The sequence below is a fragment of the Bactrocera oleae genome, chromosome 6 (assembly GCF_042242935.1).
Source record: "Bactrocera oleae isolate idBacOlea1 chromosome 6, idBacOlea1, whole genome shotgun sequence".
Classification (NCBI taxonomy): domain Eukaryota; kingdom Metazoa; phylum Arthropoda; class Insecta; order Diptera; family Tephritidae; genus Bactrocera; species Bactrocera oleae.
Genome location: NC_091540.1, coordinates 40080800 through 40106011, shown reverse-complemented (window position 1 = coordinate 40106011; position 25212 = coordinate 40080800). Strand labels below are relative to the sequence as shown.

The following is a 25212-nucleotide window of genomic DNA, read 5'->3' as shown; positions in this document are numbered from 1 at the left end:
AAATGATCAAAACGAAGCTCTTGTATTTATATTTTACAAGATATTTTCACGAAATTTGGCATAGATTATTATCCAAGACAAGACTACAATCTCCGAACAAATTCAGATCAGTTGACTATCGCATATATTTTTTATACAAACTAATCTATAAAAATCAAGTTCCAGTATGGAAAATTTTTTATTTGTGAAGAATATTATATCTGCGCCGCAATCGAAGTTAACGGGTTTTCTTGTTTTATAAACAATTTACTGTTTCTCTTTTGGTAAAAATTTTAAAACTGATTTTAATCTAAAGACGTGCATATTATAAATATGTATATAAATCCAAATTCGGTTTTTTTAATTTTTTTAAATAGCATGAGTTCCTAGAATCTCAGTCGTCCGTTAATACACTCTTACAAGAGCCTTATAGAGATAAATTCTTCTCATTTTTCCAACACCCGGAATTAATTGTCAAAGTTAGGCCTTTTATTAAGGCCTAGAATAAACTAACTTCTTCCAATTTTTTAGAAAACCTATTTTGAAAACAATTAAAAAATAATATAGTAAGTGTGTAAGTAGTGTTTTCTAATAAAAATTGTTTCACTCTTTAATATAGAATTTTATCAGAATTTTTGTATAAATATATTGCTAGCCAAATTTTATAAAAAATCAAAAAGAAAAGTAAAAAATATACATGTTTTGTTCTACATTTTGAACTATTTCTCTCCTTCAAACCTTCTCTTTATTGTAAACTGTTCAACAACTCAAATTCGCACATGTTCTCATATGATGTCGCTGCATTTCTGGTTGCTCTCAGGAGTCATTGTCCTTCCGTGCACAGCTTCTGCAAAACATTTTCACTTGCATTAGTTGAAAGAAAATATAAACCACATACATAGAGTATAGAGTATATATATGTATATACCCTGATGAACATAATCCGTATATACTTGTATATATTTATATATAATATATGGTATAAATGAATGTATATACTATACCAGTAAAATTTTCTGAGAGTACGAGATAGGAACATAAACATGCATACTTGCACATAAAGGTGTGTTTATGTGTAAGTATGTAAATAAGAATTTCGCGGTGTATGCTCACGGGCGGAAAGTAAAGTTGTTTAAGCGATTCTTCGTTTCATTCCATATCGAATTGCATAGCTGAAAATAGCGTGATCATTAAAATTGTATGAAGCAACTTAAAAAGGGTTCACTAAGGGTGCATGATTGTTTCAAAGTCATTCCCGTAATATTAAAGTAAAGGAAAATGTGTTATTTGGTGCGCACTTAGGTGTAATTTCGTGGGATTTATAAAATTTGTTCTATACTGAATCGTAAAAGATGCTCCAAACGTAACCTGAGTTCACTTCTGCAAAAACTTTTACATTATTGATATTATTACCAAATATTCGCGGAAAAACACGAGTTTCAGCTGTTAAAAATAACTCATACGCAGTGTAGGCTATATTTGACCACGGCGTATGAGTAACTTTAAAAACCAATTTACTTAATACTATGTTCGCACCGACACAAAATTCGTGTTTTCATAGACAAAAGAGGTTTTCACGCGCAAACTTGTGTTTTCATCAATACAAAATCTGTCAAACGAAAACACAGTTTTCGCTGAAAACCCCTTGAAAACGTACATTCCACTCATTATAATCGGTGCCTGCTCTAGCTTAATCGATATTATTAGAAGACATATTTTGCCAGCCCTAAATGTCAGTTGACAATTTGTTTACATTCCATAATTGGCCTAAACGTACCCTACAAGAAACTGCTGATGGGTTCACCAATACACTCACATTTGATATGTCAGTACTATTAATTTACATTTGCATTTTTTAATTCAGAACTATCCACTGATTGGAGAAAGACGTACTCAGAGCTATTGAGAGGAGGAGATGGCATCAAGTGAAAATTTATTTTTATGTTTTCATATTTTATTATATTTTTCGTTGCATTCCTTTTTATATTTAAGTATATTATTATAACTAATTTTGATTAAAAGTTTGAAATTTATTAAAGAAATAAAAATTATATCATCTACTGTTGTTGTAGCAATAGAGTTTTTCACTTCTGATAGCGTTTCAGTCATAACTGAATTTTTAAAGCTATGAAGGATTTATGGTCCGTAATGACTCAGAAAAAACAAAACAAACAAACAAAAGGAAAACAAGGCTCTTAAGAAAATGATAGAAGCTTTGTTCTGCGCGCTGATAAAATTTTTTCAGCTATGACTGTCATATTACCCATCAGATGACCGTCACTGTTCTTGTAGGGTACATAACAAATGTAAACAAATAGATGTGTGAACTGTCAATGAAAACTCATCGAAAACACACAATGTCGGTCAGAACAACTTTGGTTCCACAATCCAAAAATTGTGTTTTCAAGAGGATTTCAATGCGGTGCGAACATATTGTAAGTATATCGATTCAATAAATCACCATTTACAATAGTGCATTATATTAATCGAGTAAAATAAATATTACTCGAAATGATCATGATGACGAGACGAGTTGTATTGTGAAAATTGAGATACAGGGGAAAAATGGCTTTTTTGTTTCTTCGTATAGTCTGCTTTCAACTTGTCCCAGCGCTTATTGCTGTTTCTGTAACCTGTCTGCAAAATAGTTTTCTGTTGATCTGGAAAATAGACCTTTGGAGCAATGAGTGCCTTTTTCTAGTTTTGAAACAATAAAAAGTCTACCGGTTTAAATCTGGTGAATATGGTGGTTGAGACAGCAGTTTGTAGCCCAATTCGGCTAGTTAGTTCGTGGTGATAGCGCGGGTGTAAGTCGATGCGTTGTGTAGGTAGTAGATATTTTTTGCTGGATTTTACTGCAGTTCAGGATCGAATCACATTCGGATAGTAAGTCTAAGCTCCTTTCGAACATCCTTTGTATGTGGATATACTTATATTTTCATTTATTTAAAAAATTTTGCTGGCAAACACATAACAGATACGAATAAAGTTTCACCAATTTCAGATTTGGTAAATAAAATACAGCTTCCTCAAAATTTATAGTAGCTGTCTTCGATTCACAGAGCTTCTACCAGCTCCTACTCTTCAGCGCATCGAACAAACTATACCAAATGCTAAAACAAACAGGCAGCACTTGGAATGCAACCCTGTGCTAACATGTCTTCTGACGCATGCGCAATACTGTTATGATTCTCTCTTAGTGGAGAAATTCTTTTTTTTTCGCTTTAAGAAACGTTTCTATAACCCTGTACTTTTGTTTTCTATAAATAACTATAATTGATATCAAGTCTAAGGTTTTAAAAATACAAGAAAAAAGCGAAATTTGAATTTCTTTTGTCATTTGATCTATTCACAATAGTAAAACTGATCTAAAATATGCAAAACAAAACTTGGTTGCATTGGAGATAGCGGTTATCCCACTTGAATGAAGTATGCGCATACGCTCTTGTACGAATTCAACACGATAACTCTGTTGTTGCTTTTACATGTAATTTTTTTGAAGAAGCGAGCAGAGAAATGGAGAATCAAAGACAACTGGTATATCTGTATGTATGTGAAATGTGGGACGTTATTAGCGAAGAACGACGATGTGCAATAAATTACGCTTAGTACAATTGAATTTATTAAACGCTTGCACAACTGTCCCTACCATGTTGCCGCCCTATCAAAGCGTCTACATCAGCGACAGTGTATTGTGGCTCTATCAAGCTACCGTGTCGCGACGACGACATGTCAACAAAGAAATGCGTCAACACAATAGGAAAAGTGTATAAAAAGCACAAAGGAATAAACTAAATTATATACGAGTATTTGTGGAGAAAGGGGAATAAGCGTAGATAAGAATAAATCAATTTGTTTGGCATTAAAAGAGATTAATGTAGCTGCTTGTTGCTTACTATACATATAAATAAGTATCGACTTGTATATAGGGGTGTGTTCGTTTGTGTGCGTGCATACGTACTAGCAATGGGTGCAGCAATTCAGTAACTAGCAACACCGTTAAATCGCTGGCATTAACGCATTGGTGATAGCTGCAAAAAACACGGAGCTGTTGACGTGTGTTCTGTTGCAGCGGAAGAAAAACTGCCGTTAGTGATGGACATATATTGTTGGTGGCAGACATGCTTAGTGATTTGTGTAAAAAACGTGCCTTCTGGGGGGAAAAGATGCACTCGCTGTTAATTAATAGTTTACTCAAGGGCAAAGGGCTTGAATTCTGTGCCATATTTAAATGAGAATGAAATTGTAGTCCGGTTAATCATTATCATTTATATTCTGTAAAAACCATTTTTATAGTAATTTTTGTGGTTATTTTAAATAAACTGAAAGCTGTAAAACAAATTTGTTTAAATAAATTAGTTTATAAATACTTATACATATTTGCATTTTGCGTCAAATGAAGATTGCAAACAAATATAACAACTCGTAGTGATCTTTCAGATTCCACTTAAACTATACCATATATATATCAAGCATAAATCAAATTATCGAAATAAAACTTAGTACAATTGTTATTTAAGCTGTGGGAAATTTCACCAAAAATGCAAAAATTCGATGAAACTGTGAATGGATTAAAACTATTTTTGGCATTTTGTTCACTTTTACTATTACAGTATACTTCGGGTGCGAGATATCTATATTAATTATTATAACGGGGGTTGTTTTTAGAAATGTGATTTTCAATAAGGTAATACTTTTTTCGGATTTGGTCATTTTGAAAGTTCTTACTTGATTTATTAATTTCAGTGATTTAATAAGAGACTTGAATCTAACAAAAACTATAGCAGATTTATTGGTATCGCGGTTAAAACAATCAAATTTACTGATTTATTTAATACAAGTGGGAAGTTATTAGAGACTTTAAGAAGGTGTGTTTTCTGAATGGAATACAAATACTCATGCTATCTTAGCCTGTGGTATAATAGCAATGATGCTGTTCACTAGCGCTAAAAACATTGGTCGATACGTACCGATTACGAAGTGCGAAAATGCAATATTTAATAAGAAGCAATTGTAGATCCTAAAATTATATGTATTAAAACCGCCATTGGACATTAAACAATTATATAAAGGCTCTTAATCATGAGTCCGAAGCTTTCAAATAATTGAAGATTTTTTTTCTAAATATTTCAGGGCCGAAAATAAATGCTGGAATCTTTGTAAGCCCTCAACAGTTTAAAGGCAGTAGTGCATTCCTTGGTAACCATAGCGCTAGCAATTATGATGAGTTGATCACTGACATGATTACGAAGTTTTCCATCATCGGATGTAGAATGTCGTTTAAGATGCACATGTTACTTTCTCGTTTAAATAAATTTCAAGATAATATGGGAGCTTATTCGGAAGAACAAAGAGAACACTTTCATCAAGACATAATGAAATTTAAGAGACGTCTCCAAGGCCAGTACACTGTATGCATGAAGGCGGGCTATATTTGGGAGGTAATCAAAGAAACTTCCATGGCGCATGACAAGGAAATTAAAACAGTTAACTTTTAAACATTTGGAGTCTATTTTGAAATATCTATTGTAAGAATTAATCTTAAATTGATGATCATTATCTTTTAATAAATAAAAAATTTTTTAAAGTTTTTGTGTATTTTTATTGAGTCGAATTTTTCCAATTTTTTTACATAAAAGCAAATTCAGAACTGTTATATTTATATATATATTATGTTATACCATTCTTATTTTAATTTTTGTTTTTTGAGGTATTTGGTAGCTTGGATAATTCGTGGATTGCAGTAATTTTGATGCTGAAACCATGCTATTTTATCCATTTGTTACACCAAAACAGTTTGTTACCAGAAAAAGTAACCTTAACGGAATAAAGTTAGCCGGAAGTTTGAAAATTCCGAAAGCCGATATAAAGGGGCTAGAGGAAGCATCGGTTTTATACGACCTCACTTAACCAGCAGATAAAAATGCTAACGATGTTATCTTGGAACTAGTAAAATTGTTGGTTTCGATCCATTATGTTGATCAGGCACCAAATATTGTTGAAATTGGTCGAGTTGTTCCTGGGATATAGAATTTCTCCTAAAAGTGAGCGGCGCCGCGCCAAATGACCACTTTTCATATGGATTTCTATTTAGCCCTTTCGTGCCATCTTCTAGTGCTTTTGTTACTTTTCTTTAGCGCGTTATACCCACGCCAGGCTGATCATTATACTCTCGCAACATGTTGCTGCAGAGTATAAAAGTTTTGTTTACATAACGGAGGTTTGTATCACCCAAAAGTAATCGAGATAGATATATATATGTCATATATTTGATATCTCGGTCTTTGAAAATTTATAGTCCAATTTCGAATCTTTTTTAAATTTGAGTCCCTATATATCTATTATAAATGATTATCGAACTTCCGGTTGACTTTCTACGGTTAAGTTAAGCGAGCATATTATTATGTATATACATTAGTTAGGTGCTAAAAAAAGACAATATAAATCTGATTACGAATTTCTATTTCTCTAAGAAATCGTCCGCCGAATTCATCGTTTAGTATGCGAAAACTAAGTCAAATATGAATGAAACAAAATCGGGTTAGTGTTAGAGGCATTCGATGCATTTGGGTTTGATATCTTTTGTTTGGAAAATACCTAAAAGGCTATGTTGGCTCACAAAACTGATTGATTCCTATTTTTTCAGAGTAATAAATAATTTTTTTTTAATATTACGAGAATCAATGGTTTGATTATCTAATTTTGATGATATCATATGCCCTATAACGTAATTTCGTTTAGATTTGAGATTATAATTCATTGACGTAAAGAAAAATGAATCTGAAATGCAAATCTGTCATATATTAGGGTTAATGAACTATATTACCATATTCCTTATACTGAACCACTTGAACTTAATTAAAATTAAGAAATATCACATATCAATTATAAATATCTAGAATTAGTCCTTAAAATATAAACAGACGTGTAAATATGTATGTGTGAACGAAACTCTTTGCACAGCGCAATTGAAATACAAAGTTCCAACACCGCCCACTCTCTTCCATGGTATAAATTCACCTTGTGCATAAGTAGAGTTCATCATTTTATGGATCACATCGTACCTGTACGTGTGTTTATATTGAAGGCTCGGACATTCACCACGATTTTCAACTACCAAGTATATTATTTATGGTGGCATTTACAAAATATTTATAGGGTATGTGTGTATGCGTGTGTAGTGCAATTAAATGAAGATATAAATGTTATCACGTGAAGGTGTCAAACAAAAGCTTGGCGCTTTCAAAAAGTCCAAGAGTTTACACATGTGGTATATACATTAGGGCGTCCGTTAATTTTCAAGCTGATTTTTTTATGCAAATACTCCGTGAAATTTTGTTTTTGCCTTAAGCTCTTCATTTACAATTTAAACTGTGGTTAAATCATGTTTAATTTTTATGTATAACTTGGTGGTTTTATGAAAAAAAAAAAACTATCAAGACCTTTTCAGTAGAGCGTTGTGTGGAAAACGTTTTCATTTGAAGAGATATTTTCACTAAATTTTGCTTGGGTTATTGTCCAAGGCAATGGTGCAATCTCCAACGGAATTGTTTAGATGGAGATATTCTAGCATATAGTTGCTATACAAAGTGACCGATCAAAGTTCTTGTAAGGAATCTTTTGTACTTGTGAAGGGTATTGTAGTTTCAGTGCAACCGAAGTTAACGGTTTTTCTTGTTTAAAGTTCCAGATTTACTTGCTGATGATTCCAGAATGGCTTTAATTAAAAATAAAAGGATCGTTTTCGTGGAATAAATTTCTTAAGGCAAAAACTGAAACGGCAGGAGGCGTTGAAAAAAAAAACAAAAACAAGTATGGGAGCGTTAAGTTCGGGTGCAACTTGCAAGGATCAAATCCGGGTGAATACCTTCAGGTGTTGGAAAAATTGTGTTTCAAACAAGTAAGAAAGTTCTAAGTTCGGGTGTAACCGAACATTTTATACTCTCGCAACTTGAAAGGATCAAAGTCCGGGAAATTACTTCAGGTGTTGGCAAAATTTTATATTAAACAAAGTATTGATCCGCTTCAACCCATTTCGAGAGTTTTATTTAATTATTTTATTATATGAATTTCAATTATGTATCTTACACATTGACCGATATTTTCAATAAAAAGTTCGCGATAGGAACTGAGGTATATATATACGGTGTATTGTGTTTTATGAGAAGTATGCGTGGTTATAATCTGATTTCGCCCATTTTCGCATATATATTATATAATCTTACATCTACCTCGATTTATTTTAGGTGATACAAACAAGCGTTACATGTTGGAAGAGACACCCTAATATCCACATACATATGTATATACAAATATGTTGACAAAATGCATGTGTATGTAACTGTGGGAGAAAGAAAAATTAGCACGATCATATGTCAGTTGCCAATGAACCATGGTCATTGATTCCAGTTAATTGATAATAGACATATTCATACGCATATGCTAGATGGTTTGTGTAAAGCTATACGCTTGATTTACGATATGCATTTCGACGCCAACGCCACAACGCTATCTACTAATAATAATAAATGAAAATCCACATTTTTACCGAAGACGCAAATCAGTTGTATTTTGGTCGCCCTTTTTTGTATTTGTTTGTAGCCGCGCAACAGTGTGACCAGCTGTTTAAGGTGCATTAACAACATAGCAATTACTCATGCAATAAACTCACTCTTCACGTGTGTAAATGTTATTCACATTTGGGGTTGTCGAGCACAAATTATGGAATGTGTTTAGTGTGAAACCATTTTACGACGGTTGTCTTTTATATTTCGGGAAAAGAGAACAAAAACAAATCTTAATCGTCGAAAATCGCTTTATTGTTTTTCAAAATGTTCTCCATTAAGATCCTTAAAAAGAAGTCATTCGGTGTCAAGACAGTTCCTTCGACCAATCGATACGAGCCTTTTTTGAGCAATTGGCAAATTGTGTGGTATCCAACGTGAAAAAATTTTATTTAAATCAAATGTTCATGCAATATTGAATGTATGTTGGTTCCACTAATGCCTACAGTTGTCTCAATCTCACGATAGGTTACATGACGATCCTGCAGTTTGCGCACAGCTGCATCAATAGTTTCCGGAAAATAAATGTCTTTGGACGACATTCACGAAATTCGTCTTGGACTGATCTACGACATCGATTGGATTCACCATATCATTGATGAACAGTGGTCCTTGATGGAACTTCATCGCCAAAAATTGAATTAAGTTCATCGATGCACTGTTGCTGTGTTCATTCACATCGAAAGTTGTAAAAAATCATCGCGCGAAAATGTTCGCGATTTAATTGAATTTTTTGGCCAAGATAAATAGTCGAAAGAATATACTTTACTGGTGTACCTGCTCCGAAGAATGCCGAGAAGAGTAATACCTTTTAATGCGATTCACAATATCTGTTCTCATCAACTATATGGAGAAGGACAGACCGGTCACAGGGCTCAGCCCGACCCAATTATTTAGGGGTACACTTACTCGGCATACTTCCATAAAACGCATTTTTCAAACGGGTTAAAAAAGTTGAATCGAGTTAAAATGAAACTATGGAAAAATAACTGCAATTTTTTCAAAATTTCTTTTAGGCTATGTGCCTATTAAAACCTATTGTTATGCTCGCAACATGTTGCAATAGAGAGTATAATAGTTGTTTGTAACAGCTAACGCTATTCGTGATAGATATACAGTTATGTTGACCGTACAAGCGATAACTTCACACATATTTCTTGGCTCCTAAGGGAGGTTGTTATTGCAGATGGGCGGAATCGAATAATTGCCACGCCCACAGTATGCCTACAGTATTAATTGAAAATCTATAAAATGATATAACTAAGAACTAACTAATAAGCTCCAAAGAAGAATACAAAACATCAACTTAGTAAAGGAGATCGTAGTAGAGAATGGCATATGTAGGCAGAAAATTTGCAAAACATGGACATTTGTTTGAATATTTTAATAAAATTTAGTAGATTTTTAAAAGAATAATGTGCCTTAGTGTTGAATCGAATTGGTTTAGACCTTAGCCTAATCCTCATATCCCTAAACTTTTTTCTCATACATCCAATATATTAAATTTAATGTCTTTGTTTGATTTTATATTACATATATACATTTTACATCCCATTTGAGATTGATTTCGATATAAGTAATCGCGGACACGTAGTAACTGAACTAAGTGAGTCTATGACCTATGATATAAGTTAATAATATACCAAATATGATTCTAATCGGAACACGTTTTATGATAAAGTTTTGCAACATCTGATAACAATGGCCGGCTCTATAAAATGTTTGATGAGACTTTTCTTACTTGTTTAATTTTCAGTTTGGCATAACAAAAAATTCGTTGTTGGTTAATCCAGAACACACACCTTCTAATTAACAATGGTTTGAATTATTAATGCTCTTCATTACTATAAGCACCTCGGAGACGGAATGAGCAAAAATGTCCTCTCAACAAGCAGCTCATAATGATTTAAATTCGCCAAACTGCCTTACGATGCGCTACAGAAGTTCAAAGTATTACGTCAAAGAGGACCTTAGATGCGGAATTCTGAAAATACTTTTATACCATGAATATGTCCATGTAAATTCCCTTTCATATGTATGCCAATTTGGCATTCACTTTAGCAGTAGTCGGGTAAAGGTCACATGTATATGGCTACTATTTTCAGCTTCAATACCGTATCTACTCGAATACATATACATACTTTACATATACCTATACCTAAATATATATATATTTATATACATTAATAGTATAAGCGGCACACAATCGAAACGAAATGGCGAGAACCTTCAAAACAGCGGAGAAACACCATTTGTGGACCCACAACCGGTCTGGGCAATATTCAAAATCTATGCCACCAAAGGTTATACGAGTGCGTACGACACTGTCAAATAGTTGTCATTACGGTGGCAAGGAAATTTTTGTCGTCATACATTATCTGCGCTATATTGGATCGAAAAAGGTAAATAAGGTCGACAGCAAGTCCTTCACAAGTGCATTGCATTCGGAATGAATGTGGCTATCAATTGCTAAAATTGTGTGTCATTGGAGTGTGTCGGTTAGTAAACATATTCTATACAGTTGTTGTTGTCGATGACGTACTGTGTTTTCATTTTTAAAATTGTACTCTATGCGAGGCAAAGTGTTCCCACAACAAATGCAAGTGCTGTGTGCGCATGCGGTGCGATGGTGCGAGCGAAAAGAGCGCGGAGCAGAGCATGAGCGTAATGTAGAGGTTTCAGAAAATTCGCTGCGAAAAGCTTTTTTAGTTGCATGTAGACTGTTGCAATTCGCTGAGCTTAACCCAATATTAAATCAAAATTTTTATACTCTTCCAACATGTTGCTACAGGGTATAATAGTTTCATTCTTCTAACGGTTGTTTGTATCACCTAATACTGAGTGTCGATGGTCTCAATCGAACCATTACCACACCCACAAAACGCCATTAATTGAAAAACCAAAAATTGTCATAACTAAGCTCCATAATAAGATACTGTTATTCGGTATAATGAATGGCATGAGGGAGGAGCATCTGCGGTTTACAACGTTTTGAAAAAGTGACCTTGGCCCTACACGCTATTATATGTGTGATATGCAAATTTCCTAAACTATAATAACCAAATACACTCAGGACAAATATTTTTAGCACTCTCATCGACAGTATGAAAAAGGGTGAATTCGAATGATAACCACGCCCACACCTCATATAACAGAATATTGCAAAAATGGGTGAAATCGGACTGCAACTAGACCTATGTTCCATATAACACAATTTTAAATTCCATCTGATCTTTCCAGTATACAAATCAAGCACCAATAAATATAACCCGGTAAAACTTCGCACGATTATTACATTTGAAGTGCGCCACCTTGTGACCAAAATTTGTCCAAATCAGACTACAACTATTCAAGCCCTCAGATATGTGGACCCCAGTTCTTATTGGGAACTTTTTATCGAAAATATCGGTCAATCTGTGAGATATGTTACAGAAATTCGAAGGGTATCATTTTCTGATAATAGTATGCCTGTTGGTCACTACTGGATTGAATCGAATCAATATATCCCTTAGTCCCAATATCTAATAGAAAAATGTTCGAAATTCCAGCTGACTTTATACCGCATGTATCGGTTAATATGTAAAATATCTTAGCAAAATTATTCGAACGTCTAATACTGAATGTACTATATTTCAAAGCTGAAAACTTGTGAAATTATATTATACTACATATATTCCGTTACTCTAACAAAGATTATTACTTTAATATTTTAGCGCTGAATATGACCTACACCACCTTACACCACCAACGCAATATATTAAATCTAACCTATTTGGTTAATTTTATATCACATATATGTTATCTTATTTTAAAATGATTTTAATATAATTTTCGCTGACGGGGAGTCTTTGAGCTGTAATATAAATTTATGAGATACGAATTTGATTGTAATCCATTCAGTTTCGTCGAACAATAAATGTTGAATTTATCACAATATTTTTAAAATAAAGTTTTGCCAACACCTGAAGGTATTTCCCCGGCTTGGATTCTGGCAAGTTGTAAGACTGTGGAATGTACGCGTGGACTTAGCTTTTTTTACTCGTAATACTATTTATTTTATTTATAATAGTACAATATTTTGCATCATCATCCTCAGCATCATCCCGAAAGTATGTTGCTAAGAGTTTATAATAATTTTGTTCTTGATAGTTTAGACGATTTCGAGGTTTGTTTTCCTAAAAAAAAGTATTATAAACGCATGAAGCATGGCAAAAAAACTCTTTAATCCATATCTTAAGTGAGTTTGAGGTCAGGTTTGAACAAAATTGTATAATTCTTTTACCAAGGTCCTTTATGGAAGTATGGAAAGTTTGAGTAATTAGTGAGCCTTTTTACAACCCGAATATTAGAAGTAATTTATTTTAAAAAAATTGCCAGAAAATCTTAAGTAAAGTGTTTAAATTTTTAATATTACGGTAGTAGCCTTCAAAATGTTTAACTTTAAACTTTGGTCCATAAATGGTAATTTTCTTTGCTTTCAACTGAAAAAAAGTTTTACCAGCTTCATTATTCGAATTTATTTGTTTCCTCGTAGTTATTGTTGTATTCGAATAAAAATTGGGTTACTCTTTTTGTAAAAGAAATAAAATGGAAGTGAGAAATGCAGAAATGTATACGTTTTTAACACAAAAAGTTAAATCAGCTTTTTCTCATTGCTTTTTAAACACAGCTAACTCCATTGGCTTGTTTGTTCGCAGTTGACAATATGGGCTCCTAAATGAATGCCTTTCAGTAAAGAATGAATGGAGAGGTATTTTTATTTTTCAGAAATATAGCATTTATTCAAATATAATGTGAAGTAGCTAAAATAAATAGTGTAGTTATTTAATTTGACTTATACTAAAAATTTTTCTACATATTAATTTCTATAAATAATTAAAAAAATATAATTTAAAATTATTTAGAATAATTGATAATACATAGATTTTTAAACTATTTGATAGTTGAATACTTTTCCTTGTAGTAATGGAAGAAATTTTTGAACTTTTCAGTGCTTTTTGAATAAAATTTTTAGTTTTAATTTTATTTCGTTTTACCGCTTTTGTTTAGAAAAAATATGCAGCTTTGAATGGAAGAAATTTGCAAAGTTTTACATTGAGTTTACTCAACCGACAACAACACACCCACTAGGTGTTTGGTGTACATCTATATATACATTATGGTTTACATTCTTCATACATTTCAAATCATTAGACTCGAGGCATTGCGATTTCCATTATTACGTCTTTTGTTTTTTAAACCAAACCTAATTCTTTCGAGCTTATACTTAGACGCTTACAAGTAACTAAAGGTTAAACTAATCGCTCATGTACACTTAACGGTATTATTTTTTTCTGTTATTATATTACAAGTCTTTTGCTGTTGTTATTTGGAAGTAAGTTTAACTTCTCCAAAGCTACAAATCTCTACGAACTATAATACTTAGATAGTCAGCCTCTTTTTCGATACGTCTGAGTTTGTATACATATATAGTGTATATATGCATATTTCATTTACATACATAGATCTCACATTTCCATACGCTTAACCAACGCCACCTAACGCCACCCTAATGCATTGCATATGGCGAGCAGACGGTGTAGCGCGGCACACGCGAGTAGAGGCCGGACATGCCCTTCGTGTAGACATAATGCACTGGCGGCCGCAATATGCTCTGCTGCTTCTTTTCCTTCTTCTTGGCGCTAACGCTGTTGCTGCTTTTGCCGCCACCGCCGCCGCTGCTACTGCTGCCACTGCTGCTGCTACGGCTACCGTTGGACGATGCCGACGATGACGACGTATTCGGCAAGCTGTGCTTCTTGTGCTCATTCTTATTCCTGGCATTCAGATGCGAAGCTGCGTCATCAGCCTCCTTCGGTTTAGCATCCTTGAAGCAGCGCAGTGGTGTACTGCTGCATGACAGAGACCTCATCGACGTGCTGCTTGCGAAATGGTTCAACATGCGTGTCACTGAGGAGGCGATTGATAGCCGACTTAGGTGCAGACGCTTATGTGTTGTTGTGTGCTCTTTTTGTTGGTCATGGTGCTGCTGATGCGTTTGCTGGTGATGTTGTTGTGCTTCGTGCTTCAGACACTTACGCTTCTGCTTTTGTTCACAGCATTCCTCATGTGTGGAGCATTCATCATCGTCATCGCTGCTATTTGTATCGGTATTGTGGCCGGAACTGCAACTATGCGCCACATTATTATTGGAGCTGTTGTGCTGCTGCTGTTGCTGGTACATTTTCAGCGAGATAGACACATCTTCTTCGCCATCTGCATCAACATCACCGTTGTAGATGTCCACCAAACAATCAACGTCAAACGAACAGAATGCTGGTGAACACGAGGAGCCACTGTACGCCGAGGAGGAGAGTGTATTGTGTGAGGCATGTTGCTGGTGATATTTCTGGGTTTTCGATTGCGGTGCAAAGTCATTGAGATCACCGCAAGTGAGATCAATGCTGGAGCCGGTGAGGTGAAAGCCAGTGTGTGAGCCACGTTCATAGCTGAGCGAGAACGAGTCTGTGGAGGAGCTGGGCAAATCGTCTTGGCTGTTATAGATGTAACGCTGGAGTTGCTGTTGTGGTAGATGACGCGAATTTTGTTGTAGGAAGGGACAACCTAAATGCTTGCCGATGCAATTGAGAAAACCGCGCGTTGTCTTTTGATCGCGTGTTAATTTTGTTTTGGACATTTTGCTGTCGCTCGAGGAGGATGTGGATGAGTAGGAAACGGATTTGTGTGTGACGTGTACGGGTAAGGCTGTGGTATTTTTTGCAACGAACACTGATGAGTTGGAAGTGCTGCTGGAAGATGATGTTGTTGGTTTGTTGAGTTTTTGCGGAGTTAAATTATCCATTATGAGTTTGTTTTGTGTTTAGCTTGTAACACTTTTTCAGTTTTCTTTTAAAGATTTTAACAGTTCTTTGGTTTTGTTAGAAACAAAATTTTCAGACACTTTATTTCTTGTCTTTAAAAGTTTTTGTTATATTTTTAATCCAAATTCGCTTAAGGAGTTTTTGGTTTTCTGGTGACACTTGCACTTTTTTCCAAATGCTTATTTTGATTTATTATTTGGAAACAAAACAAATATCAACGGTTTTGCTTTTGTCAAGTATATTCCGCAATTTTCACTGAGATATTTCAGCTTCGAAGCGCGACGAACATATGCCCGTTACCAGCAATGAGCAGCCTTTTTATACACCAACTGCCTCAGGGACACGTTCGTGTTGGTCCTCATTGCCGCCACTTCGTTGCGTTGGCCAACGCTGGAGCGAAGCTTATTTGCGTCGTATACAACCTTCGCTGCCAGCCTGCAAGCCAGTCAATCGTAACAATAACAACTACACTGCACACTTTCGTATAGAAAGTTTCGAAGGCATTCAAGCTTCGTCTATGACAAGCGACGAGCGTGCCGACGAGCTTTGAGACAAAGCAACAAGTGTTCGTGAACTTTGCGCTCACATATGTTTTGTTGCCGTATTGTTAGCCTTCGTATGCGGAACTCTTAAGGATCGTACTTTAGTATTTACGATTGCCTAATGCAGCCTCACGTTCGCTGTTGCACACATCACATGTTGGACCTCAACTCATTTGACACTTTGCGCAGCGTCTCTGAGCGCGTAATGTGAATTTTTCTAAACGCCAGCAGTCAGCATGGCCGTAAATTGACAAGCCCACATTTTCCAAACGAATTCCATTATGTTTGCTCGCAGTGCCATACATGGCACACAGCCGTGTAAGACGCGTGCCTTATCCGATGCACAATAGTGCATAGGTGTTGCTGCATTCACTGCTGGTGCTCTACCAGGTTTTGGCGACTACGGTGCGGTAGTTTGACTTAACACGCGACCTAGCAGAAGTGCTGGCTACCAACTATGCAATTATGTGCTAACAAACCTCCATTACTTGACAGCGTGACTGCGGTCATTGATTGGTCTGTGCGACACTCACGCTCTTGTCTGCGATACAAGTACGGTGTCGCCCAATTGTTTCGAGGTGTGCAAGTGTAGACAACGTGACTCTTGACGGCGCTATTGTTTTCCGTCAGGCGAACTTTGCCGGTGTGCGGCTAAGCCAGTTTTACACCTTCACTTCGTTGCATTTCCGCTTGTTTTGATCGGCCGTTCCACGTGAGTTCGTGCGTCACTTAGGAATTTTTAGTATTTAAAAACTAAGATTGGCAATTGGCACAAACTTTTCAAACTCGTATGGTAATTTCGTTATTTATTTTGTTTTCTCTTTGTTTACATTGCACGATTTCTGACGTTGTTGCAGCCATGTGATGCACAGCAAGTATATGGTCGATGCTGGCTTGGCTGGCAACTTTTGCAGACACTTTTTCAGGCAATCCAATTAATTAGAACCTAGAGTTATTATAAAACATTTTTTCAAAAGTGAAGAACGTTTCGAAAAAAAAAATGTTTGCAGATGATGCGCTGCTTATCTGTTTACAGCACAGATATATATTTATATTTCTTAGTAACAAGATAAGTAATTAAGATTATTAAGACAATCGATTTCATTATAATTTCTCTCTGTGTCCATTCCGAGCATTCTTCTTGTAAATAGTGTGTAGTCTCGTTTGAGTTTTATGTGAGAGAAAATAAGCCTCACTTCTAAGAATCACTTGAATTGAATCCTTATATTTGTCAGTTAGACTTTCGATGCAAAATACACGTACATAAACCACACAGTTGTCCGAAAATTGTTTTCATATTTTAAAAGAACTGGATAAAGATAAATTTACCTGTTAATTAAATATTATTTTTCTTTTGTGAAATAAGGCTGCTGATACCAAAAATAGGGTTAATGACTCTTGACTAGATAAAACAACCATTTTTAATTTGTTTACAGAATTCCGTTAAAAGCCATAAGAGCATCGGCGATGGACCCAGTGGACATCTTTCAGAGGCGAGCGAAAACATCAAGATATCCTGACAATTACTTTATATGACCGTAAAATGTGATCGTTTGAGATGGGTAACAATAACGAATAATAGAGTTTTTGAAAGCTTTATGTAATGTTCGCGCCGCGTAAGCTCACATTCGAATAATTCACCTGGTGACATGTCAATAAAAATAGTCAATAATTGTGTACTTACTCTAGTATTGGTAGTGACGACGCCGCTCGAAACAATCATCGTTCGCGACTATCCAAATTTCTGTGGATTATTCGACAGACCATGTTCTCCAACTGTAACTAAAAATGTAGTTCAATAGTTCAAATTTGGACATATTTGGACTAATTATCTGCTGCTATGAAACCAGAAATAGATTTTAAGCCACTGCTGGGTAGGTTTTGCTTTTTGTGCTCTAGCAGAATTTTGCTGGAAGATCCAATGCTTTCCATCAAAGAGGGTATTGCTTAACTTTTTTACCACGCTTTCTGAAACATCCTACACTCTTCTCTCAGTTTTAACGCCTTTTTAACACAGAAGTGAAAAAAAGTAACACCTTTACAAAAGTCTCTTCACCACACCATTACAACAGCTGAATGGAGACCTTTGGAATAACACTGTTTGCGTCTTTGCAAGTTTTTACGGAGCTTTGACGTTTCGGTTCTTTAGCTTCTTCAAGTTTGAACATTTTTTTGTCTGTAAAAGGATACTTCCATGGTCGTTAACCACGTGCCTTCTTCAGTGGCCTTCCAGCTGCCTACATCTGTTTAGGCTAATTTGCTTTAAGCGCGCTGTCAGAGGATTACCAGTTGACCGACGGTAGGCTTTAATGTAGAGATCATCTCCAATAAGTCTTGACATTGATCTGGTCGATAAACCCATTCTGTTTTCTAATTCGGTTTCCGCGAATGCGTTCGCGTCCAGTTTTTAAGGCTGAATTGGTTCGAATCGCACGAGGGCGACCACTTCTATTCTGTTATCGACTATTTTACATAGACACTTCATACAAATTATAATTAAAAATAATGGCACTTTTTTCTACAGTGAATTATTTCTGACTGTTTACAAACCTTAAAAGAATGACTGCTGAAAAGAAGTCGCCGAGGTATAAAATTATTTGAAGCGAAAAAATTTATTTTCTAAGTTTACTAATTTACCTAAATCTATGTTCACCAAAAAAGTATATTAGTAACAATTCTCTATTATGATCCGTAGTCCGAATATACCGCTGCAGGTGATTCATGTAACGACACATGTTCAAACGTATCCACAACTCAACTTTCATATGTGTGCATTTTCCACCTAAGCACTTTTCATTCGCCATTGACTTTAAATGAACCATTTCGTGGGCGAACACAATTTTTTTATCCGTCAGAAGCAGCAATACAACTCGTGTTAGACAAACGTGTTAAGGAATCGTGTTCGCGTACATATATATACATGCTTTCAAAGCTTTGTAATGGAAACGTCAATACAAGAAAGGAGTAATACCAGTTTACGACTAGAACTTTCGACAGCGCAACATGTTACACAGAGTACTATAGTTTTGTTCATCTGATCTCAGTTTATGAGTTACAGAATATAATCGAAATGATTATAATGATGAAGAAAATTGGTTAAAATACTACCTATATAGAGCCTCAAACATGACAATTCTTATCTAAAAACGGTCGAAATCGCTCCAAACCTTTTATAGACCCATATACCATATATGAAGTCATCAGTGTTTCAAGTTGATTTTATATCGGATAGATCGTCGTCACAATAGATTTCTTCTCTTTCATTTTGCATTATGCAGTATAGGTACGTACATATATGGGGCGATGAAGGAGATATAACAGTAAAAGGAAACGAGAAATTTTTGATAACATAATGTAATTCGCTGCCAAAAGTGAGAGAACATTCAAAACCTTTACCCAACCGGGTTTTTTTATATACTATATCTCAAATAAATACAGATACATATTTTAATGAAGTTCAAATGAAACCAATGCACATTTTCGTCCAATAACGAGCTTAGAATTCATATGTCATAACCTTGAAATATTCCTTATAATAGTTTTTGCGAACTGTGAGAGCTTATAATGTTTGGCTGCACCCGAACTTTGGTCTTCCTTACCTTTTAAAATTTATTTACGTTGTATTGGTTTCGATTATATTTATACGTTTATTTACCTCTATTTCATGACTGATGCAAGACATCGGTGAATTTTTATTTATTTTTTCGACTTTTTCAATTATACCCTGAACAGAGTTTAATATACACAGTTTGTAGCAACAAGCAGGAAGCTTCGGAGACCTTATAATTTATATACATAACTGATTAGCATTGATTTAGCCATGCCAGTCAAAACGTAAATGTTTTTAACCTTAATAGGCATCACGCGCATTCACTTCTCTACAATTTTAATTATATATAACTATCATCACAACAATAAACTAGCAAAATCGTGCAATATCTCTTTTCTAAGAACAAACCCAATTGGCGTATAATAAGTAAACAAGAAAATTTCAATTATCTGCGCGGAAATCTTTTGCGATAAACTTAATTAGCAAAGCTTGAGCGCACAAGGTGTCCATACAGAGCAACACAAATCAATATACACATACACATATATTTTCACAAGCAGGTCGCTTGCTACAATGAATATTCCGGCAAGAGATATGCAACAGACACAGATTTCCATTGAATCATTAGCATATCAGAAAATCAGTCGCCCGAGTACTTCGACAATATTTTTAGATCGCCTGTGGCTATTTTTAAACAACGAAATGAAAGCCACTTTCGTAACTTAGCGTAAATATGTAAATATTTGTTTTTCCAATAAAATGCGAACAAATAAATATCCGTTTTATGCAAATACAGAGCGTGCGTTGCTGGCAACGTGCCGCAGTTTTGATTATGAATGCTGTCACATTTTTCTAGCGGCGCATTTCTATACGCGCACATACATACATACATGCGTATGGCACACGTATTTTATATTTGCATATCGAGGAAAGGTGGTGTGCTCCGATGTGTGAGCGCTTGCAGTTAGTCACGGTTTTACATATGAGACTGGTTTTCATTGTACATATTGTTCTTGCGGTAAATAATTTTTAAATTTTTGTGGAAACACTTTATATACGGTTAGGTACAGGGACCTATTGATTAGCTGCATGGTCAACTTGGGCCTTTGGTGTCGGGTGTCATATTATTGTGATTCTGGATATAAATATTTACGACCGTTATTACGTATATAAGTATTCCACAGAGAAAGAGGTGGGGGGTGAATTAAAATAAAGAAAGAGGACAATATGTGGCATAAGTCATAAAATAATTGTTCCAAATTTGACGTCAAAAAAGAAATGTTCAGAAATTGTATATACCATATATTTTGGTACTAAATATATTTTTCTAAAATGGCAGTGATAAGGAACTTTGGGTCAAACAGAAAGTACCTGTTTGAATTAAGCCTCTTTGCTTTAGGGAGTTAAGTGAGAGACAATTTTGTGTGACTAACCAATATATACTAGAAATTCGTCGAAATTTGTATTTTATGAGAGTTTTTAAAATTTTTTACGTCGTCTCCGGAAATGACGCTCAAAATCAATATTGCTATTTAACGAGAAAACCGCAATATATTTCAGGTCACTAAATTTTCGAATATTCTGATGGATTAACTAAAAAATGTGGAAAACGGTTGGCCTCAAGGGCCATCCCTGCAACTTTCCTCTAATTTCATACGCTAACGTTCAAATTTCGCTTTTTTCACTGCTTTTGAGCTCTTCGATATCTCGCAAGTAAATCAACCGATTTCGACCCGGTTTGCGGCAAACGATGTGTTTCTTCAAGGTTTAGAACTGATTAGTTTTTGGTGTTGATCGGTCAAGTCGTTTGGTAGAAATTCGAAAAAAAAAACGATTTTTCAAAATTTTTATTTTTGAGATTTCTCAAAATCTACTGGTCCGATTGGGTCCGAACTCACACGAAGTTCAAGTGCAATGAAACCCTTTGGAATGCCGTTTAGTTTATTCAAATCGGTTGAGCCGTTTAAAAGTTATAAGAGGGTCACATACACACACACTCATACATCCACACATACATACAGACATACGGACATCATCGTAGAAATGTTCGGGGAAGTTTCCTCGACCCTCAAAACGTCGAGATCTGTTGAGAACTCGATTTTTGCAAAATGGGGTGAAACCAATATCTTCCCGATTTTTAGAAAATTTTCAATTTTCTTAGCGGGAAGTTAAAAAATTATTTTGTTATTTCATTTTGTGGGGTCCTCCAAAATATTCGATATAAAGTCTACTAGAATAATATAATAAAATAGAAAATTAATATACTTAGGTTATAGGGAGTTGGCATAATTCGTAAACCAATTTCACATATTTTGTGGATTGAGCTATTGTTTGTTATATAAAATAGTATACGTTTACTTAATTTTGCTAAGACATCTTACATATTGACACATTGATATATACACAATAAATTACACCGAAAGCCTAAAATTCGTATATGGGGTACATGCGGGCTAAGGGTCGACTTGTTTTCCTCGAAATTTCAATAATATATCTCAGAGTTTTACCGATATTTTCGGTAAAACGATAGCTTAAGGCACGGAGGACCACTACGGAGTCTGGGAACCTGAAAAGTCCAGAAATTTGAATTCGATTATTTCTGGACGTGAGTAGGCGGGGTTGTTAGCCCATTTCACTTATTTTCACAGTGCAACATAACAAAATCGAAATAATGTTGTCATGCAGCGAATTTTGTTGAAATCGGACATATAGTTTTTTCCTAAAGATCGGCATGGTCATTGTCCAATTTTGATACCGATTCCTAAGAAGCCCTTCACTACCATCTCGGGTTAAAAAATTTATTTCTCTGATGCATTTAAAAATTTTCTGCTCACAGGTACCCTCCTCCCTGCAATCCTTTGTACCCAAGTACAGGTTTTTATCTTTATTTAGAGCTAAGGTTTTGATAGTATTTCGATTTACGGCATTTTGCGGGCATGTCAATAGTCCGATTCTCTTTATCTACAATACCGAATCTTTTATGGTGCCAAAGAATATGAGTATCAAGTTTTATCACGATATAACAATTTTACTCTAGTTATTGCACAGTCGGAAGACTTTCAAATTGTCTCGTCCTCCTGATCATTTATATACATATGTAACCTATATTTATCTTGATAAGTTTTGGGTTTTACAAACGACTGTTAGGTACAAAACGGTTAAACTTTGTAGCAACATGTTTCGAAAATATAAAAAGCAATTTTCAATTAATTGTTTAACAAACTACAAGCATATGTTTGTTTGAAGTCGGATCAACGATTGTTGAACAATATGTTGTGTATATATTATATATCCGAAAGCAGCAAAAGCTTACTTCGTTTGCGAGCCGAAGGGCGGATATAGATTATTATTAAGCGTTTATTTTGCGCCAAGGAAGTACATAAATTATGATATCTTAGGCTATAATTTGATATTAAAGATAAGCAACTGATTCACTACTTCAACTAATAACGAAGTCTAATTTCCTTCCCAACTTTCTTTGTATTCACACTAAAACATATAAGTACGCTTTCAACTGAATTTATCGTTTTTTGCTAAAAATAAATTCATCTTTGATAATAATAACCAGTAACCAAAATTTTAGTGCATTTGAATAACTTTTTATTGCACATTACTGTTACAACTTCCTTAAATTTAATTGTTTTGCACTCTGTTAAATACTACTTACATACTTGTATATGTATAAAGTTCAAGGCTAAGTACTTGATCATGAGGTAGCGCAGACTGCCATAACGAAAATATCCCATGCAAGAGAGTTTCAAACGAAATCGGCACTAAAAACGAGTTCCATAAGACAACAGCACATTGGGAGCCAATTGTTCAATTACAAAGATAAACATACGCATATATAACAAGTTAAATTTAAACGCAGCAAATTTCTTGTTTTCCTTCTTACTCATCTGCATGGGCCTGACCAATGGTGCAACCAGCTGAGAGCCTCGAGTATAAAAGCGCCGTCGCTGCGTGAAGTTTAAAATGCGTGCCTTGATGCAATTGGTAAGTAAGCTTAAAGTGTTTTATAGTGTTGAAGTCAATATTAAATGCTTTTAATAATTAAATAAAGTATATTTTACAGATATTGTTGTTTTTTGGCCTTCTATGTGCCATTGAGCTGGCCCTTGCTGTGCCCGTCGTTACAGCTGGTTTTGCATACCGTGGTCCGTATTATCCCCCACACTTTGGCTCACCGTATTATCAGGAAACGCCACCACTACCACCGATTTACCCGGTCAATCCATATCCCTTTGGTTACTCTTATGGCTACGGCTTTGGCTCATTCAGTATCGCACCGTTTTTATTTTGAAGATATTTGATTAAATTATATGTGAAGTGAAGTTGTAAATGTCTTATTTATTTTGATTATATGTAAAGTTTTCAAGTTTTCAGTGAAGATTAAAGGTAAGCAAACCATTGCTGTTGCAAAAAGTGATTTATTCAGCTTTATGGTAGGCATGTAAGTTCCTTCCTCCATTCGTATCTTAGGTTACCCTTGCCAAAATTCACACCTAAAATAAGATATATCGATATAAAGGGCGTTATTTTAGCCAAGAATTCAATAAATAGATCATTTAAATATAATTTCGGGCAAGTGACCGCAACTGGTTCGAATAAAATCCAGCCGAGAGGCCAATTCGACCATTTTTTGCAGCAACTGGGACCGTAAGTCAGCAAGAACGTGCCGCGGCGTCAATCGGATCGGACTTATCTGCGTAGACAAGATACTTCACATAATCCCACAAAAATAGTCCAGCGTTGTTAAATCGTACGATCTTGGAGGTCGCGCCACAGGCCCACGACTCGAAATAATGCGCTTACGCGTGGCATGTAGCATTCATTTAAGGCACGAAAAAGTCCTTAGTCATGGCTCTATAGTGTTCTCCATTGACTGCAACATTATGGTCGTCTTCATTTTGGAAGGAATATGGACCAATGATTCCTCTGCCCATAGAGCACACCAAACAGTGACTTTTTGAGGTTGTAACAACGCCTCAACAATGGCTTGTGGTTTATCAACACACCAAATTCGACAAATTTGTTTATCAATGTTTCCATTTAACCGCAAGTGAGCTGCAGAGCAGCAATAGCTGTATAATACGTGATGCTTTGCGAAACTCATAAAAACTAAGAATGATTAAAATTCTACTAAACCAAATTAGTGGGTGCTATAGCGTTACGATAATAAAAACATACGTAAATTTGGCATTTTATTTCTTAAAATTATGTATGAGTTTTGACAGTTTGGAAATAAAAGGATGTTGCTCAGGGCTAAAGTTGATGTACACCATGGTTGAGGCAACAGTTGGCAGTCTAATTCAACCCTTTGCTTAGCTCTTCTCCTTGTAGTCGATATCGCTTTGGGAATCCTTGAAAACGGGGACCGGTTCGCCGGATGAAGACCACTGTTTCGGCTGTGCATTGGAATATATTTTTGTTGACGATCACGAAACGTTGCTGATGCTTTAGCAGCGCGATGTGCCTGCTTTGAAGCGGACTTTCTGATTCGCTTTTTGCCCGAAGTGAGTAAGCGTTGCACCCATCGCGCCGAAATTTTTCTATTGAGTTCCTATTGTTCAGCTATATCACGCATCATCAGTCGGCGATCTGTCAATACGAGATATGGGACCTTTGTTATTGTAAGTTATTCTCGCATTTGGACCATATACTATTTTTCCTAAGTAAGTCTCTAATGTCCATATATAATTGATCTCGTCATCGCT

At 35.2% G+C, this 25212-nt stretch overlaps 1 protein-coding gene and 1 long non-coding RNA gene across 2 annotated transcripts; one reads left to right on the top strand and one right to left on the bottom strand.

The window, feature by feature from the left end:
- Positions 1-13493: 13493 nt before the first annotated feature.
- Positions 13494-15764, bottom strand: LOC106616935 (putative uncharacterized protein DDB_G0277255). The gene has a single exon (XM_036365812.2). It carries the CDS (start codon positions 15382-15384, stop codon positions 14092-14094), a length of 1293 nt encoding a protein of 430 aa, XP_036221705.2. The 5' UTR covers positions 15385-15764; the 3' UTR covers positions 13494-14091.
- Positions 15765-23251: 7487 nt separating this feature from the next.
- Positions 23252-23837, top strand: LOC138857922 (uncharacterized). The gene is made up of 2 exons (XR_011397136.1): positions 23252-23491; positions 23571-23837. It is a non-coding gene; the product is annotated as an uncharacterized lncRNA (long non-coding RNA).
- The last annotated feature ends 1375 nt before the right edge of the window (positions 23838-25212 follow it).